At 49.7% G+C, this 16,916-nt stretch overlaps 2 protein-coding genes across 8 annotated transcripts; one reads left to right on the top strand and one right to left on the bottom strand.

The window, feature by feature from the left end:
• The first annotated feature begins 1,536 nt into the window (after window positions 1-1,536).
• Window positions 1,537-11,985, top strand: LOC122369455 (60S ribosomal protein L3-like). Of its 2 annotated transcripts, none has more exons than XM_043344218.1 (9): window positions 1,537-1,595; window positions 6,346-6,538; window positions 7,639-7,807; window positions 8,281-8,416; window positions 9,665-9,851; window positions 10,277-10,479; window positions 10,740-10,895; window positions 11,425-11,615; window positions 11,912-11,985. In XM_043344218.1, exons 1-8 carry the CDS (start codon window positions 1,593-1,595, stop codon window positions 11,608-11,610), a joined length of 1,233 nt encoding a protein of 410 aa, XP_043200153.1. In that variant the 5' UTR covers window positions 1,537-1,592; the 3' UTR covers window positions 11,611-11,615; window positions 11,912-11,985. The 2 variants fall into 2 exon arrangements, with proteins under 2 accessions (XP_043200153.1, XP_043200154.1); XM_043344219.1 differs by having other exon boundaries at window positions 1,595-1,906.
• Window positions 11,986-12,454: 469 nt separating this feature from the next.
• LOC122369456 (uncharacterized protein K02A2.6-like) lies at window positions 12,455-16,228 on the bottom strand. Of its 6 annotated transcripts, XM_043344226.1 has the most exons (4): window positions 15,878-16,228; window positions 14,769-15,497; window positions 13,890-14,177; window positions 12,455-13,126 (listed from the first exon to the last, which is right to left on the bottom strand). In XM_043344226.1, the coding sequence occupies exons 3-4, from the start codon at window positions 13,897-13,899 to the stop codon at window positions 12,654-12,656; spliced, it is 483 nt and encodes a 160-aa protein (XP_043200161.1). In that variant the 5' UTR covers window positions 13,900-14,177; window positions 14,769-15,497; window positions 15,878-16,228; the 3' UTR covers window positions 12,455-12,653. The 6 variants fall into 6 exon arrangements, with proteins under 6 accessions (XP_043200161.1, XP_043200159.1, XP_043200158.1 ...); XM_043344224.1 differs by having other exon boundaries at window positions 14,769-16,228; XM_043344223.1 differs by having other exon boundaries at window positions 12,455-14,177; window positions 15,878-16,227.
• Between the last annotated feature and the right edge of the window lie 688 nt (window positions 16,229-16,916).

Genomic DNA, 16,916 nt, shown 5'->3' on the forward strand with positions numbered 1-16,916 from the left:
CGCCAAAAGCATCAGCCGGCGATGGGATTCCAACCTCGTGTCATTTGAACGCGAGGTTAGTGCGCTAACCACTACACCACGCAGCCAGATAGCAAATTTAGTTTGTTTTTTTTGGGTTATGCCCTTTCGGTCTGACAAGACCATTTCAGAGCCGGAAGGATGATAGGATGGAGACATTGGTCTTCTTGGCGAGCACCCTGGGTCCAGTTTATATAGAGTCCCTGGTCCCATTGCTGTTACGTGACACTTATTGGAAAGGGCGACCCCACAATGGATTCATATAGCCACTCTTACACACCTACACCAACGTTTCCCAAAGTGTCCCTTTGATAAGTGGCACTTTGGCAGTGACACTTGCCGATCTGGCCTTTCTATATGAACTGGGCCCGGCCCTGGTGAGTTGCCGGGACTGAGCCTGACCAAAGGATAGGCCGAGCAGCCCCTTAGCACTCACCGCACCCGGCTACGGGCGAGCTCGGCTTACGGGCAATCCCAAATGGGATAAAGTTTCCCGTCCATTCCGGATCAGGGGGTTGCGGCGTGGAGGAAGATTTGAGTTTCCTGAGGATATTTTGAATACAGAAGCTCTTTATGAAACATGAAACATGTATTTTATATTATTTTAACGGTCAAAACAGCGGCCGATGTCGGTCCGACGTCGCTCCGACGTCGGCCCGACGTCGGTTGGACCTCAGCAATTGATCTCGGTCCGACGTCGGCCCGACGTCGGCTGGACCTCGGCTGGACGTTGGTACATGCGGGCATATCCGACATCCAGCCGACGTCGTGCCGAGGTTGGACCGACGTCGGGCCGAAGTCGGCATGCCGATACCGAGTTGCCGACGTCACCCCGACGTCGGCCGACGTCGGGCCGACGTCGGCATGTTTACTGGGTGTGAAGTGTGTGAACGGTGAAAATGCGACATTTGACCTGACCTGTGACGTCATAGGTTTCATCTAGGTCAATGAAATTTGGTCACAAGGTGTTTCCCCGCTGGGGCTATCGAACGAAATGAAAATCGCTCTGTGGTAGTTCCGAGATCGTAGCAGTGGCCGAAACGGGCCCAACCCAATGATTGGCAGGGTCCGCCAATTAGCCCAACGGCCGGTACGGGTTAAAATAAGTTTTTTTTTGGTGGGGTAATGAGTGTTTGTTGCATTGCATTTGCATGTGACCCATTCATATCAGTCCTGAGCTGATGAGCATTCCTGCCAAACGTTAGTATCAACACCTACCACACGCCGGCTGTAGTTACTAACTAGTTGCATTTTGGGAAGCCAATTGAAGACCTTTGTCGATCCAGTGCCCACATTGAAGCACTGCTCCGGTCTCATAATGCTAAAATGCTGCCACTCTAAAAAGTATGTAGTGCTGAAAATTCCACCCTGGCAATTATGACGACATTTTGAAGGCATAATGTATAATTTTAAAACAAAATATTTTTCAATGTTTATTTCAGTAATCGGAAATTTATTTTATAAATTTTGAAATTTGATTGAGGAGTGTAAAAAACCGGCATCATTTTCCTTATCACTGAAAGGAAGTTCCACTCATTCACCACTTCATTGGTCTTTCCGTTTGAGTCTTCGCCATGGTAGGTCCGGTTGTCAGGTGCTCCGGTTCTTATGAAATATTTCGGCTTAATGACATGAAATTGTTCTTATAAATTGCTCGTACAGTGTTTGTTATAAGCAATGCGCTATTTTGATTTGTATTTTTTGTCTAATCTTTCTGGCCTTTGATTCTGGATTTTCAACCCGTTTCCGGCGCAGCTGCCACGTGTCTTTATTCATTATCATTCGTGCCAGGTGCTTTTTTAGCCATTTTGATTTTTGGATTAAGCATCATTCAAGATTGTGTTAGGTTAGGTTGCGTTTGCCGTTTGGTTGATTGTTCAAACAAGTGGTAAGTGCCGAGTGGCAGTTTTCAACAGATGCTGCAGTCTCTGTTGGGCTTTGGTATTTGTGGTTCATTTATTGAAACCTTTCCATTTTGGTAATGCTCTAAAAATGCGATGCTGAAAACCAACTATTCCAAAAATTGAAATGCTCACTCCTTGGAGCATGCTGTACTGGAAGTACGTGCAAGACCTGTTGCATGGTTTGGGTCTTAGTAAGCATCAGTTGGGGAAACTATGAGGCGAAAATCCAAAAATTGATTGGTCAATAAATGGACTTTGATGACCATATATGGGCATCAATGCAGCCCCCGCTACCTGCTAAAACGTAGTTCACACATGACCGTCAGTCTGCCGGTGTCCGGCCCGTCACCGTAGACCTGATGGCCTGCAGCCCGTCAAATGAAAGTTGAGATTTGGCAGCTCTCATTGGCTGCCATATGTTGGGACAGAAATGGAGCACCATTTTCGAGATCAGCCGGGGAAACTATGGTAAAATCTGCTATTTTTAACAGAAATCTGCTAAAAATGGGTACGCATGTGACGTCATCGTACCCAAATATAGCAGATTTGGGCCCCATACAAAGGCAGAGCCCTGATCGGTGGCCGGCTAGTACTCTTGCCTGCGCTCACATACGTGCATGTTACCCTGGCAACGGGCAGTATTGACCAATGAGAAGCAAGAAAAGTGTTACGTCACTGCGATTTTTCATATACCTGTGCCCCCCGGACGTGACTTAGTGTGCTCGCGCGCGTGCAGGGTCTGTGATCGAAAAAGAGCGCTAGCAGCGCGCCACTCGACGCCGCCATTGTCAAAAGCGGCGTGTTAGTATGCTTTATTATGAATGATGTGTGTAAAAGTGAGTTTTTATGTTGTTTATTTGGAGGAAATGGTTGGAATATATTAAGTTATTTTTATTTCTGTTGGTTGGAGTTTTTATTCAAAAGATTTCGGTCTATACCATTGATATTTACTGAAAATACCTTTGCTTGAATAAATTGCAGATATTTGGCAACTGAAGTGTTAGGTAAGCCTAAATGATATGTAAAAAGGTAAGAGACACCCTGATTATCATTTGAGAAACGAAAATATATGAATTTTCATTGTAAGACTCGCTCAATATGCTACTCCGCGGTTTATGCCCCGAGGGTGTCCGAGGGTTTCCGTTAGTTTGTCGTTGGCGCTCGGCTCGCGCGCGAGCCGACGTCACCGCCTGTGATGTCGGCTCGCAAAATACGTCATACCCTGCACACAAAATAGCCGGCTGCCGAACAGCGCTCAGATCTGCACCCTAATTGAAGCAAATGCGCTTCAAATGCCTGGCAGATTCATGATAAGAATAGTGCTGAGAATGTCCTCTGATATTTTTGTTCAGATCAGACTATTTTCAAATAATGAATTTGAAAATAGTCGGATCTGAACAAAAATAGCAGAGATCACTCAGCACTATCAGTTGGGGAAACTACGAGGCAAATGTCAAAAAATTGATTGGTCAATAAATGGACTTTTGATGACCATATATGGACATAAATGCAGCCCCAGCTACTAAGGGTGAAAAACGGTATAACAAGCCGGTACTTGCGGTATCGCGTCCACTTATTGGAGAGAAAAGGCTTCCATTTTTCACTAGGAATTAGCGTGATCTGATTAAACGCGGCGAATTGACTCGAAAATGGCGATAGGAAAATGGCTTTTTCGCAGGTTCTGGGCGTCACAATCAGCTGGCCATTCAATAAATGGATTGGTTTTATGAAAGAAAATTGTTAATAGATTTAATTTGATTACAATAAACAAAGATATTTAATTTTAAAATAATAACTTAACCACAATTAAAAAACCATAAACAAAATAATAAAAATAATGACATTTTTAAACCACGGTACTGCTTACATGTTTTGGCGCGTCTGTTTCAATCCGCCATATTTGCCAATCACGGTTTGACCTTGCGTTGTAACTCTGCGATTTATAGCTGCCAGTTAATTATGCACTGGGTGAGTGTAGGTCTTGTGTGGTTAAAAAACATTCTTATGCCTTATTTTTTCATTTGAATGCAAAAATTCATTGAAATGATGAAGTTGTCTGATTTTATGACCATATATGGTCATCGCCCCGCCCACTCCAGCCGCTGATTGGCTAATCCAATTTTTGTTTGGCTCCTCGTAGTTTCCCCAACTGCTATTCTCATCATGAATCTGCCAGGCATTTGATGCGCATTTGCTTCAATTAGGGTGTAGATCTGCTTTTGTATGGGGCCGTACCCAAATCTGTTACATTTGGGTATGATGACATCACATGCATACCCATTTTTGGCAGATTTCTGTCAAAAATAGCAGACTGCTAAAAATAGCAGATTTTACCATAGTTTCCCTGACTGAGATGGACGCAGATGGGGGAAGGGGATGGGGAGGGTAGAGGCTGAGAAGTTAAAAATATTCTCTGAATTACAGAAATAAAATACCACGCATTTACATTTTTTGTCAAAGAATGCTGCAACATTATTTTCATGAAAGACACATCGGTTCGCTGACTTAAATCAGGGATGTAATCTCAAGATATCGTGCCGTAATAAACACTTTGATCTCAACAAATGGAAAGAAAATGGTGTAAGTGCTCTTAAAAATGTATTTAAGCTTCATTCTGCATGATAACGTTCCTATTCCTCTTCCTCCAACACGCAGGCATTCAAACCGGCGGGCCCGTCACCGTCAAAAGTTGAACATTGCTGAACTTTCCAAAGCGACGGCTGTCAGGTCCGGCGCCGGCGCAGTCAGCTGTTGCCGGCCGTCAAACGCTGCAGGTTCACACATGACCGTCGACCTGACGGCCGTCGCTCCGTCGGTTTCGGCCGTTTTGACGGTGTCGGGCCCGTCACCGGCAGACCTTACGGGCAAGTGTGAACTGCGTTTAAGGGTGAAAAATGGTATAAAAAGCCGGTACTTGCGGTATCACGTCCACTTATCGGAGAGAAAAGGCTTCCATTTTCCACTAGAAATTAGCGTGATTTGATTAAATTTGGCGAATTGACTCGAAAATGGCGATAGGAAAACGGCTTTTCTGCAGGTTCTGGGCATCACAATCAGCTGGCCATTCAATAAATGGATTGGTGTTTTGAAAGAAAATTGTTTAAAGGGACCCTCCCACCTTCAAAAAAGTTAATGAATTGGCATGAAAGTGATGTCGCTCGGTTCAGAAAGAGCAAAAACGAATATCTACCAAATTTCATCGAAAAATATTCACCGGTTTTCAAGATATTAGCCTTTTACTTTTGTTTACTTTTTGGGATTTCCGCTGTTCCTAGCGACTTTATTTGAAAGTGCGGCATTTGTTGCGCGCAAAGCAGCATATACCACCGCGTGCTACAAAACGTTTTAGTCAAACATTTAACGGACGTTCGAAAGCCTGATGACGTCATCAGACTCCCGTAATGGTTAAGAGATAGGGACCACGCTGGTCCCACCCTGCAAGTAAAGGGAAGAAATTTCTTGAACACCATAAAGCTGCGGGGGTTGCGACCAGGATAAATGGTGGTTTCTGAGCCTGGCCGCAAACTTGGCTATCTCAACTCAAAACTAATGTTAAGGTGGGAGGGTCCCTTTAAAGATTTGATTTAATTACAATAAACAACAGGGATGGAATTTTACCTAATTAATTTGGGGGAGTGTAACCAATAGACCTAATTTGACCTGACCTTCACCAAACGGGACCTAAGCTGGCCCAAAAGGCTGACCCACATAATCGCATTTGTCATGTAAATTGGACCATAAAACATGTATCACACGACACTTTCATATTGTGACCCCCCAGCGACCTCACCTATGTGACCTGACCTGGTATCAGTGACCTCAGGTAGCAAAGTATGTGTTTGAAGAACAATGTAGCATCGATGGTTTTCAATAACTTTCCAATTTACTCGATTTCACAACACATTTCTTGAAATGCCTGTGAACGGTGAGAATCCGACCTTTGACCTGACCTGTGACGTCATTGGTTTGACCTAGATCAATGAAATTTGGTTCCCTGGTGGGGCTATCGAACGCCGTTTGAATTGTGAAAATCGGCCGGTAAATTTCCGAGATCTTGGGGGGGGGGGGGGGAACGCCTCCCCCCTACGGGTGGTATGGTCCGCTGATAGCCCTACGGGGCATGGGTCAATTCTCAAGTTATGCGCTGGTTTGTCAAAAAATGTTGGAATATGCATAATTTTATATTTGTCGACCTCCGGTGACCTGACCTAAAAAAATGAAGCACTTTCGTCATGGTTTTTGACACTTTATCTCGAATGCCGCTTACCGCGTGTCAGAATGTATCCCAGGAGCCGAGTTAGACGGGGGGGGGGGAGGTGTTCAGACACTCCCTGGCCGGGCTCGGGTTACCAACGAGCTCGAAACCGGCCTCTTTCATTCCCCGTTTGCTGCAATCAGCTCACCCCGTCCCCTCTATTCACAGTCGCACCGCAAATTCGAAGCGCCCCGCCATGGCTCGATGGGGTTCTACCCCAAGAAGCGGGCAAGGCGCCACCGCGGCCGCGTCAAGACTTTCCCCAAGAATGACAAGAACAAGCCGTGCCATCTGACTGCCTTCATCGGCTACAAGGCGGGCATGACTCACATTGTGAGGGAGGCCGACCGTCCCGGATCCAGTGAGTTGGGGTGGCGAGGCTGGCTTGGAAGAGGGAAAACAGCATGGGGAGGATGATATTTTAGGGGTAAGGAAATAATAGGGGGGATGAGTTAACTGCATGTATGATGATTGGTGCATGGAAAGAAGTTTGTAGAAAAATAGATTATGGGCAAAAGTGATGAGCCTTGTAAGGGGTCTGAGTAAGGGACACTAGACGATGGTCAAAATGGTCTGAGAGGGCATGTAGCTCGAGTCTAGCGTTGTGTGTGGAAGTAAGTGTAGTTACTGTGTTGAATGCCAGTGTGGCGCTCTACCCATTCCCGGACGGAGACTACCTGTCTGTCCGAGATCAGAGAGTGCCTACAGCGAGCGCTCCCCGAGATAGCTGCGGCAGCGCCCCCTCCAGTGGCCGCCGCAGTGAGCATGTGGGACACAACCGAAACTGTAATTGAACTAGTCGCCGCGCGGCATTGGCTGTAAACGCGAGTAGTAGCGCATCAGTAGGACTTAACGGTAGACGTGAGCCGATGAACTTTGGCTTCACGTTGCGGGATAGCTCAACGTAGTAAACCTTTGTGCTCCAGTGCTGTTTTGTATCCCCTCCTTCCCCTTTCATGTAGCCTGTCTGTTTCCTCTGCCTCCTCCCGCTTTGTGTCTCTGATAGTAAGATAAAACGGGTTCCTTATCGGCGTTGGCTCCAGGCCTATTTGTACCAGATGTGGTGACCGACTTTCGGTCCGACACGTCTTGGTCGAGTGCCCGAGACTGGACGCTGAGCGATTGCGGTTTTTTGGATTGCGTGGCCCCCAGCTCTCTTTGAGAACACTTCTCCGCGACGACTCCCCTTTTCTCGATTCCTTTCGCCTCTTTTCGTTCATCACGGCCTCCGGGCTTCAGGTGATTTTTAACCCCCGACTTTGAGGAAGATTGGTTAGATATGGGCGCCATATAGCCTCGTTGCTGGTGCGCCCTAAAACACCAAATCATCATCATCACCAGCGACCGTTGGTCACTGACTGTCCGTGTCAGTATCCCGACTATTTGCCGCACCCTTTATAGCTGACCTACGTTCCCCTGCCGAACCTCTAACACTAACACACCGCTCTCTGCATCCGCCAGAGCTGAACAAGAAGGAGATCGTCGAGCCGGTGACGATCATCGAGACGCCTCCGATGGTGATTGTTGGCATCGTCGGCTACGTCGAGACGCCCAAGGGTCTGCGCGCCTTCAAGACGCTGTTCGCCGAGCACCTCAGCGAAGAGTGCCGCCGCCGCTTCTACAAGAACTGGTCAGTGACGGCACGGCGTGCGACGCTGGGATCATTAGGAAATGCGAGATTATCTGCTATGGCTGGATTGAAAATATTTGCTGCATAAATCGATATTTATTGTAACTTCGCAATTTATATTCCGCAGACAAAGTCGATCAAACCATTGAATCATGTCAACTCATTTTTTAGAGCTGCTTTACAAGCGAATGAGTTAATTAGCACAATAATGCGTAAATTCACGGTTCCGCAAACATAATAATACGTTGTTGGTCCGCATTTCTGAGTGTGTTGTTTCATTCCCCGCACACACCCTCCGCCGTCGGCTGCTCACGGCCCCTGTCCACCCAGTCTCCGCTCGCCCGCTGCGGCGATGAGGCGCCTCCCAGCCGCGGCCGTCTGCTCTGCCCCCCGCGCTGGCCCGGCGGAGGCACCAGACGGCCGCCGGCTGACACCGTCCCGTCCCCCCGCCGCCTCCGCTGACTCGTCCGCAGGGGTGCCTCCAAGAAGAAGGCGTTCACCAAGGCCTCTAAGAAGTGGTCGGATGAGGCCGGCAAGAAGGAGATTGCCCGCGAGCTGCAGAAGATAAAGAAGTACTGCAGTGTGGTCCGCGTCATCGCGCACACCCAGGTCAGTTCTGAGAGAATAGTCATTAGTCAAGTGAGCTAAGGGAGGCTCTGCGCCGGGCTTGGAGTGGAACGTAGATAAAAAGCTGGCGTGTTAGAGCGTCACCCGGAGAGCCTACAGAAGCTCATTGCGAGTTGAACTAAAAGCGATAACTTCAGTCATTGAGTTGTTACTTGTTTGATTGTTAACCCTCGCACGACCAGGCCATTTCTCATAACACGAACGACCAGGGGGGGGGGGTTGTTACGACCCCCCCCCTGGCGTTTCGAAACGGAAGGTCGTAGAGCTTAGCGGAAAAAACCAACGGATTGCTCTCAACGAGATCTCGCGATTGGTGGTATATTTTTTGGTCCTAGGTCAACATTTGACCTACTTTTGACCGGTCAAAGGTCAAATTTTCGGAAAAATAGACTTTTTTTCAACTTTCGGCGGCGATTGCGGCAAAACGGTGGGAGATATCGACTTGAAACCTTCACTATCGTGTTCCTTGATCAATTCTCTATCGTTTGGTATGTATTTCGTTTCCCTAGCTCTAAAAATGGCGCGTTGGGAGCGCCGGAAGTCGGCAAGGTCACAGTCGGCGGCAGAAATTCGGAAAATCAAAATTTAAATTTTTGAAATCTGATTGTATTTTTGGATTTGGGAGGTCCATTTGCTCCCTATAGAAGCTAATATTGCTGCATATTCCCATTGAGGTGACAAGAATTAGCAAAATAGTGGTTCGGGCGCTTTTCAAAAATTGTACCGGACGCTGTTCCTCTTGTGACGTCATAGCTCCGTGACCTGACCTGACCCGGTCAAATTTCTTATACCATATGATAGCCAATACTTGCCCCAACATGCATGGGAAGTTTCATCACGATCCATCAACCGATGCCCGTTCCACCGGCAGGAAACCTCGGGCGTTGGCACTCAGTTTGTGAAAATCCGGCCGGAGGCTGTACCTCTTATGACGTCATAACTCCGTGACCTGACATGACCCGATCAATTTTTTTTCGGCAAAAGATGCGCAAAGGTTGCCCCAGAGGGTATTGAAAATTTCAGTCCGCTACGACAAGCCGTTTAGCGTGCACTTCGAAAAAACCTCAGGGGGGGGGTTGATACAACCCCCCCCCCTAGGCGTTCTAGGGTTAATACGCGCCCCAACTCCCCGAGAAACTAACATTCAGTTGATGTAGTTGTCGGCCGGGTCCTGGCAGCTAATACCATCCCTGTTTGCCCGTCACCAACTGCGCGTATCTCCTTCAACAGATGAAGCTGCTGCGCATGCGCCAGAAGAAGGCTCACCTGATGGAGATCCAGGTGAACGGCGGCACCGTCTCTGATCAGGTGGATTGGGCGCGTGAGAAGCTCGAGTCCCAGGTGCCCGTCGGCAGTGTGTTTGCGCCCGATGAGATGATTGACATCATCGGAGTCACCAAGGGACGCGGATTCAAGGGTGAGTGAAGCGAAGAGAGATGGACCTAGCACCGATAAACGGCAAGCATTGTATCATGGTGGTGGTGGAATGTTATGACGAGGCCTAGCTGAGTCTTCGTGTGTGGGATAGTTGAGGTAGATTTGGGTGTTAAAAGTGAGGAAATAACATGTTTATGGTCTATATCATGTGAACTTTTCTAGGTTATGTAATAATATACAGCCAATTTAACGCGTTTGTGGAATTGCTTCAGTGGCCGTTAGTTTGCACCTTTTTTATTGGTGTCTTTCGTGCGCTTTCCTCCCACTAATGATGGACATCCGATGGTTTCGGCTGAACTACAGTGTTGATTCGCCGACAATGCTGCCTTCCTTCTGATTCGCCCGTCCCTTCCCTTCACCCTCGCCTCTCTAAACCCTCGCTAACCCCCCCCCCCTCCCCCTCAGGCGTGACCAGCCGTTGGCACACGAAGAAACTGCCTCGCAAGACGCACAAGGGTCTGCGTAAGGTGGCCTGTATCGGCGCGTGGCATCCCAGCCGCGTCCGTTTCACCGTGGCGCGCGCCGGTCAGAAGGGCTACCATCACCGGACGGAGATCAACAAGAAGATCTACCGCATGGGCGCCGGCATCCACACAAAGGATGGACTGGTAAGAGACGGGTTGGAAGGGGGTATTCAATGAAAATGTAACTGTATCAGCTGTTAAAGTAGTGATGTGGTGCAGTTTTGTGCCTAGCGATATTGTTGATGTTGCATGGCAAGCAGTTGATATGATGAAAAACTGAGCTAACAATGATCAATTACGATGACTGTCAATGATAGGCCTGATATCTCTATTCTACAATCTTCATACCTTGCTTTCCCTGACTGTTCTAACCGCCCCTCGGCCGTATTCTCTCTCCCTGGCAGGTCGTGAAGAACAACGCCAGCACAGATTACGATCTGACGGACAAGTCCATCACCCCCCTGGGTGGCTTCGTCCGCTACGGAGAGGTCAACAACGACTTCATCATGATCAAGGGCTGCTGCATTGGACCCAAGAAACGCGTCCTCACCCTGCGCAAGGTAACAATCGCGACTGTATAAATGTCTGGCTGTCGAGATATGTGTGATTTCGGCCATTCCTGAAACCCTAGATGCCAAAGTTGCTTTGCCGTGTTGAGTGTCAGCTTTGCAGTTGATTTACCATGCGATTTTCCAAGTGACGCGGCACGTTGCAGTGCCGTTGGCTTCTTACCCATTCTTGTCGGACGATGCCCTAGTCCGACATGATCAGTTGAGAGCCAACAGTGACCCTCCCTCGGTGGTGTGACTGAACTGTATCAGACACCTGGCCGGCGGGCGGACAGTCCGCGGTGCTAGTGATGTAATTCAGGCCACGTAGCAAGTGTATATTAGTCATGTAGCGCCTGCCTGACAAGTTATGAACTACATGTTGAAATGCCCAAGGCGATAATCGTCTGCTACTGCGTGCTCCTGTCTATTAACCCCGATATCTTCAGTTGTTTTAGACAGATAGATCACATGTTTGTAATACCGGAATTATCTGTCTACCCCTTGACCCTGACCTAACCGGTTTCTCTGCCCCCCTCAGTCTCTGATCACGCACACGAGCCGCGTGGCGTCTGAGAAGATCGAGCTGAAATGGATCGACACGTCGTCCAAGTTTGGTCACGGCCGTTTCCAGACGGCCGCGGAGAAGGCCGCCTTCCTCGGACCGCTCAAGAAGGACATCCTTCGCAGGAAGGAGAAGGAGGCGGCTGCCGCCGGCAAGGCCTGAACCAGGTGCGTGTGGTGAGAGCGGGTCCACTGCCCCGGACTGCGGCTGGTAGTTGGAACGGGTTTTCATAGCTTGTCCAGTGAAATTCGGGAGCTTGTGCGGTTTGTGGAAGGTGCCTACAAGGTTTATGGGGTACTAGCGATGTTGGATAACGACTTTCTGTCTTTTATGATGACAACCATAGAGCCAATCCTCTGATTATCTGTGATTGTGCCAATGATAGGACTGATCCTAAAAGTTCCCCGTTTCTAACGCTCTCCGACTGATACCAGCTCTGACCTCGCGTTGTCCTTCGTTTCAGGCGCGCGGGCCTTCCGACTGCCACTTCTTCAACTGGTATCTGCTGATGTTATCAATATATTGGCGGAACGAGAACCAACGGTGGCTTTTGGCTGGCGAGAGCGGTCGGGAGAACGATTTGGACGTTTGAACATTGTATTACACCACACACTTCGGCAAATATCGACCAAATGCAATTATATGACCTGCAGTCGAGCGCTCTGAAATACCAACGCAGTTGTATTGAACGCAGATTGGCTGGACGCTGGTTATGTACGGATTGTTTCCTTGACCAGGGGGACCAGGGGTTCAGAGGAATGGCCGGGAGAAGCGAACGAAGGGAGGGGAGTTCCGTTCTCGCAACGCCAGGTGTCTGGGAGGATGTAGACTATTTAGGATTGAGAATGGTCCTCTCATTCAGTAGCGGCGCGATATGTCGAGCGTCGTTCGCAAAATCGTGTGGATTCCGGAAGGGAATAATGATTCTGCCCTGGGTGTGATTCGTATGCAGTCTGCGACCGGTTTGGGTACTAAATCTTGCGTCCCTGCGGCTAGATGGTGATGTATTCCCAGCACCTTCACCATAGACGAACACCACTCTCGGTCACAGCCCAACCAAGACAGCCCCCGAGCCGCCGGCCAGCCCGGCGTAGCCCGGGGCCAGCTGACCACATGACCGGCGTCAGCCGACGAGCCTGTGTCAGAGATGCAAACTCACCACCACCTCGAGATGCAAATACCAGTACATATCACTTTTCCCCCCTTCACGAAAACTTGTTCCTCAAGCGCTCGGAACGTCTTAACACTGGTTCACTCTGACACTCATTCCCCGGTCGCACACGAGCCTCACCCGCACCCCACAATCCAGAGTCCTCTGCAGAGCGCTGGGACCGCTCCCTGTGGGAGTCCCCACTCTCCCGACGTCGATGAGCCTCCCCGGGCGTCTCGATCTCACTCGGCAGCGGCACCGATGCACCACCGGCAGACGCGCACCGGTCGTACGCCAGATACTCCCCCGATCTATAGTCGGTTCGGGCCGGCTCGGGTCCCGGAACAGCGGCCGGCACCGGGCGGTCCGGCACGGTCCGGTCCGCCAGCAGGTGGTCCAGGTGAGCGGTCCGGGTCCGGCCGTCGATGCAGACCTCGTACACCAGAGGTCCGACCCGTCCAGTAACAGTAGCTCTGCGCCACTTAGTCGCCGAGCCGGGTCGCAGGTCTCGCAGCAGCACGGAATCACCTGCAAGAAACTCTCGTGAATACACATACTCTCCCGGACCCTTCAATCTTTGGGTCACGGAGGGCTTCAGAAGAGATAACTTTGTGCGAGGCATTCTTCCCAGTAACAGCTCGGCCGGCGCCCTCCCAGTGGACGAACACGGCGTCACTCTGTATCGTGCCAAAAACTGACAGACTGCTACTGCACGGCTCCTGCCGTTCGACTGCTGTTTCTTTAAAAACGACTTGAACGTCCTCACCATGGACTCGGCCTGGCCATTTGATGCTGGGTGATAAGGCGGAGTGGCACGATGGAAAATGCCTCTCGATCTCAAGAAGTTCTCGAATTCTGCTGATTTGAACGGCGGGCCATTGTCCGAAACCAGGGTCACTGGGAAACCATGAGTGGCAAATATTTTTGTCAGCGCTTCTATCGTTTTTGTAGCTGTTGTGCCATGCATTTCCTCTATTTCCGGCCATTTTGAAAACGCATCTACGAGAACAAGATAATCCCGACCTTGATGGGACGCGAAATCAATATGCACTCTTTCCCACGGTGCCGAGGGATACACCCATGGGTGCACAGCGGAGGTGGCCGGTCTCTGAGCGTTAGTTCGGCACGGACCACACTGTTGGCACAACTGCTCTATCTCGTCATCCAGATTCGGCCACCACACAAAACCTCGAGCTAATGACTTCATTTTACACACCCCCAGGTGTCCCTCATGTAACTCCTCTAGCAGCTGACGTCTGAATCGGCTGGGTATGACTACTTTTTCACCCACCTGAAGACATCCGTCAACGACTGTCAAACCGTCTCTGCATCTGATGTATGGCTGAAACTTGGCCTCCGTCTTCTTCGGCCATGCCCCGGACCGGACCCAGCTCAGCACTGGACCGAGGACGGGGTCCCTGGCCGTCTGCCTGGCGACCTGATCAGCAGTCACCGGCAAGATGTCGTCCTCGATGGTCGCGCAGATCAGCTCTTCCTCTTCTGCGCTGCACACCTGCCAGGTTTCATCATCCGATTCTGTTCGGCTCGGAAGACGGCTGAGGACATCTGCCGGCACATTCTGTAAACCAGACACAAACTCAATTTCGTAATCGTACATACTAAGAATCAAAGCCCATCTCTGGAGTCTCGCTGCTGCCACGCTTGACGTCTCAGCTGACGGACTGAAAATGCGACACAACGGACGGTGATCCGTCACCAGTGTGAAGTGACGGCCACAAATGTACTGATGAAAACGCTTCACACCAAAGATGATGCCCAATCCCTCTCTCTCAATTTGCGCATACTTCTGTTCCGCTTCAGAGAGCGTGCGTGATGCATATGCTACTGGCCGTTCGACGCCGTCTGGAAACTGATGCACGAGACACGCTCCCACCCCAGATGAGGACGCATCACAGTACATTTTCAGCGGCCTGTCAACATCATAGTGGGCCAGCGCCCCGGCCCCGGACAAACCAGCCTTAGCTTGAGAAAAACTGTTTTGGCATTCTTGTGTCCAAACCCACTTGGCTCCCTTCTTTGTCCAATCGTACAAGGGTCTCAGTACTGATGACAAATTTGGCATGAATTTGGCATTGTACGTCATGAGTCCTAAGAACGTCAGCAGTTCCTTGACATTCTGTGGCACGGGCATAGACACAATGCTTCTCACCCTTTCATCTGTTGGGCGAAGGCCGTCCTGAGATATTTCATGTCCCAAGTAGATGATCGTCTTTCTGAAGAGTTCACACTTCTCCTTCCGCAGACGCAGCCCGCGCTCCTGAAGCCTCTGCATGACCGCGTCCAGGTTCGCCTGGTGTTCCTCTCTGGTCCTTCCTGTGACTAAAATGTCATCCAAGTAGCATGCCACACCATTCAGCCCTTTCAGCACCTCATCCATCGTCCTCTGCCACAGGTTGGGAGATATCTTGAGCCCAAACGGAAGTCTGGTGGGCCTCATCAGCCCCAATGGCGTATTCATGGTCAACACAGCCTGGCTTTCTGGGGCTAGTGGCAACTGTTTATAAGCGTTGGCTAAATCTAATTTTGAGAAAGACTCTCCATGAGCTAATGTACTGAATATCTCTTCTGCCGTGGGGAGCCGATAAGCTTGCTCTTTTACACACTGATTTACAGTCACCTTGTAATCTGCACAGATTCGTACGTTACCCCCAGGTTTTCTGACCAACACCAAAGGTGCTGCCCAGTCGCTCCGTTCCACAGGCAACAGCTCACCTTCTTTGATCTGGCGTTCCAGTTCCTTGTTCACCTTGTCCCGCAGAGCGAACGGAACAGGTCGGCTCTTGAAAAACCGTGGCTGCGCCCCGGTTTCCAGTTCCACCTGCGCCTGTGCTCCTGCGACCTCCCCAAGCCCCTCCGAAAAGAGCTCTGGGTACTTCCTCTGGAACGCAGATACAGACACTTCATGTAACGCATGCATGGTTTTCTCTTCCTCGACCCTTCCATAAAATATCTCGTTCCAGTCAAACCGTACCTTGAACATCCAATCTCTACCCAGTAGAGGATAGCGACTTTTGACATCTACAACCAACATGCTGTCTGTCATCGTTTGGCCCTTGTACTCCACGGTAACTGGCATTTCACCAATCATTTTAAGCGGTGATCCGTCATACTGACTGAGCCTCTTGTGAGTGGGCTCTAAGTGAGTGTCGGGAAACACCTTTTCAAACACATGTAGCGGCAGAGTGGTGATCTCTGCTCCGGTATCTAGCTCCATAGTCACCGGTTTCCCATTTACAAGAACAGAAGTGAGCAGCTTACCTCGTCGAACCTTGTGCGTGTGCAGCACTTCGAACTCCTCGGTACCTGACGAGTCCGATGGTGACTGCGGTTGCTGCTCCGGATGTCGTCGCCCCTCAGTCTCCTGCACCTCCTCTACCGCGTGACTGCTGGACTTTCTCTCTCCTGCCGTCCTGTGAAATCCTGTTCTACGATCAGCACGCTTGGCAAACTGCCAGTTTCCATTTTCTCTGTTTTTCGACTGTTTCGGACATACAACGGCCAAATGACCTCTTCTGTGACATTTGTTGCAGACAGTTTTCACATGCCAACAGGCATCGGCATCATGTCCCACTCTACCACATCGGAAACAGCTCAATCCCGGCCCCTTCAGTCTGTCTTTCTGGATCTCATGTACCCCGGACGCTGAAAATACCCCGGCCTCCTTTAACACAGCTTCAAATGCCCGGGCATGTTGAACAGCCTTTTCGAGAGTCAAGGACGTCATGCAGAGCAGCTCCTTCTGACAACGACTATCATACAAGCCACACACTAACTGATCTCTTAGAGCCGTGTCTAAATAGTCCCCAAACTGAGCGTTACTGGCAATCTTTTTCAAATCAGCCAGGTATTCTGCAACTGTTTCCTCTTCACGCTGTCTGCGTTGGAAAAACTTGTAGCGTTCTGCGATCTCTACCAGCTGTGGCTGATAATGATTTTTGACCTTCTCTTTGATAAGCTCAAAGGTAGCTTCCTCCAATGTGACCGGACTAATCAAATCTTTGATCTTCCCAAACACTGCCTGTCCCACAACCGTTAAAAACAAAGCCTTTTGCTTGGACTCGGCTCGTACATCATTGGCTGAGCAATAAAACTGGAAACGCTGTAAGTAATTTTCAAACGTTTCCTCAGCTGGCTCGAAAGCTGTCAGCTTGCCATGTGCCATTTCGCTTACTTACTTGCTACTTGCTTAAACAGTTACTTGCTACTTCCCTGCCTTGGACCGTGGTAGCTGGTGCCGTCCTGTCTTCTATCTCATCCTCGTCGCCATGTATGATGTATTCCCAGCACCTTCACCATA

Source organism: Amphibalanus amphitrite, unplaced genomic scaffold, assembly GCF_019059575.1.
Source record: "Amphibalanus amphitrite isolate SeventyFive unplaced genomic scaffold, NRLGWU_Aamphi_draft 001037F_arrow, whole genome shotgun sequence".
Taxonomy (NCBI): domain Eukaryota; kingdom Metazoa; phylum Arthropoda; class Thecostraca; order Balanomorpha; family Balanidae; genus Amphibalanus; species Amphibalanus amphitrite.

Bases quoted from the DNA above. Each gene is read 5' to 3' on its own strand.
- LOC122369455 (XM_043344218.1), top strand. The intron at 6,539-7,638 runs GTGAGTTGGGGT...TGCATCCGCCAG, and splicing joins GGCCGACCGTCCCGGATCCA to AGCTGAACAAGAAGGAGATC. The intron at 9,852-10,276 runs GTGAGTGAAGCG...CCTCCCCCTCAG, and splicing joins CAAGGGACGCGGATTCAAGG to GCGTGACCAGCCGTTGGCAC.
- LOC122369456 (XM_043344220.1), bottom strand. From the start codon at position 15,833: ATGGAGCTAGATACCGGAGCAGAGATCACCACTCTGCCGCTACATGTG. The intron at 14,178-14,768 runs GTGAGAAGCATT...TCTGGTTTACAG, and splicing joins TTCGCCCAACAGATGAAAGG to AATGTGCCGGCAGATGTCCT.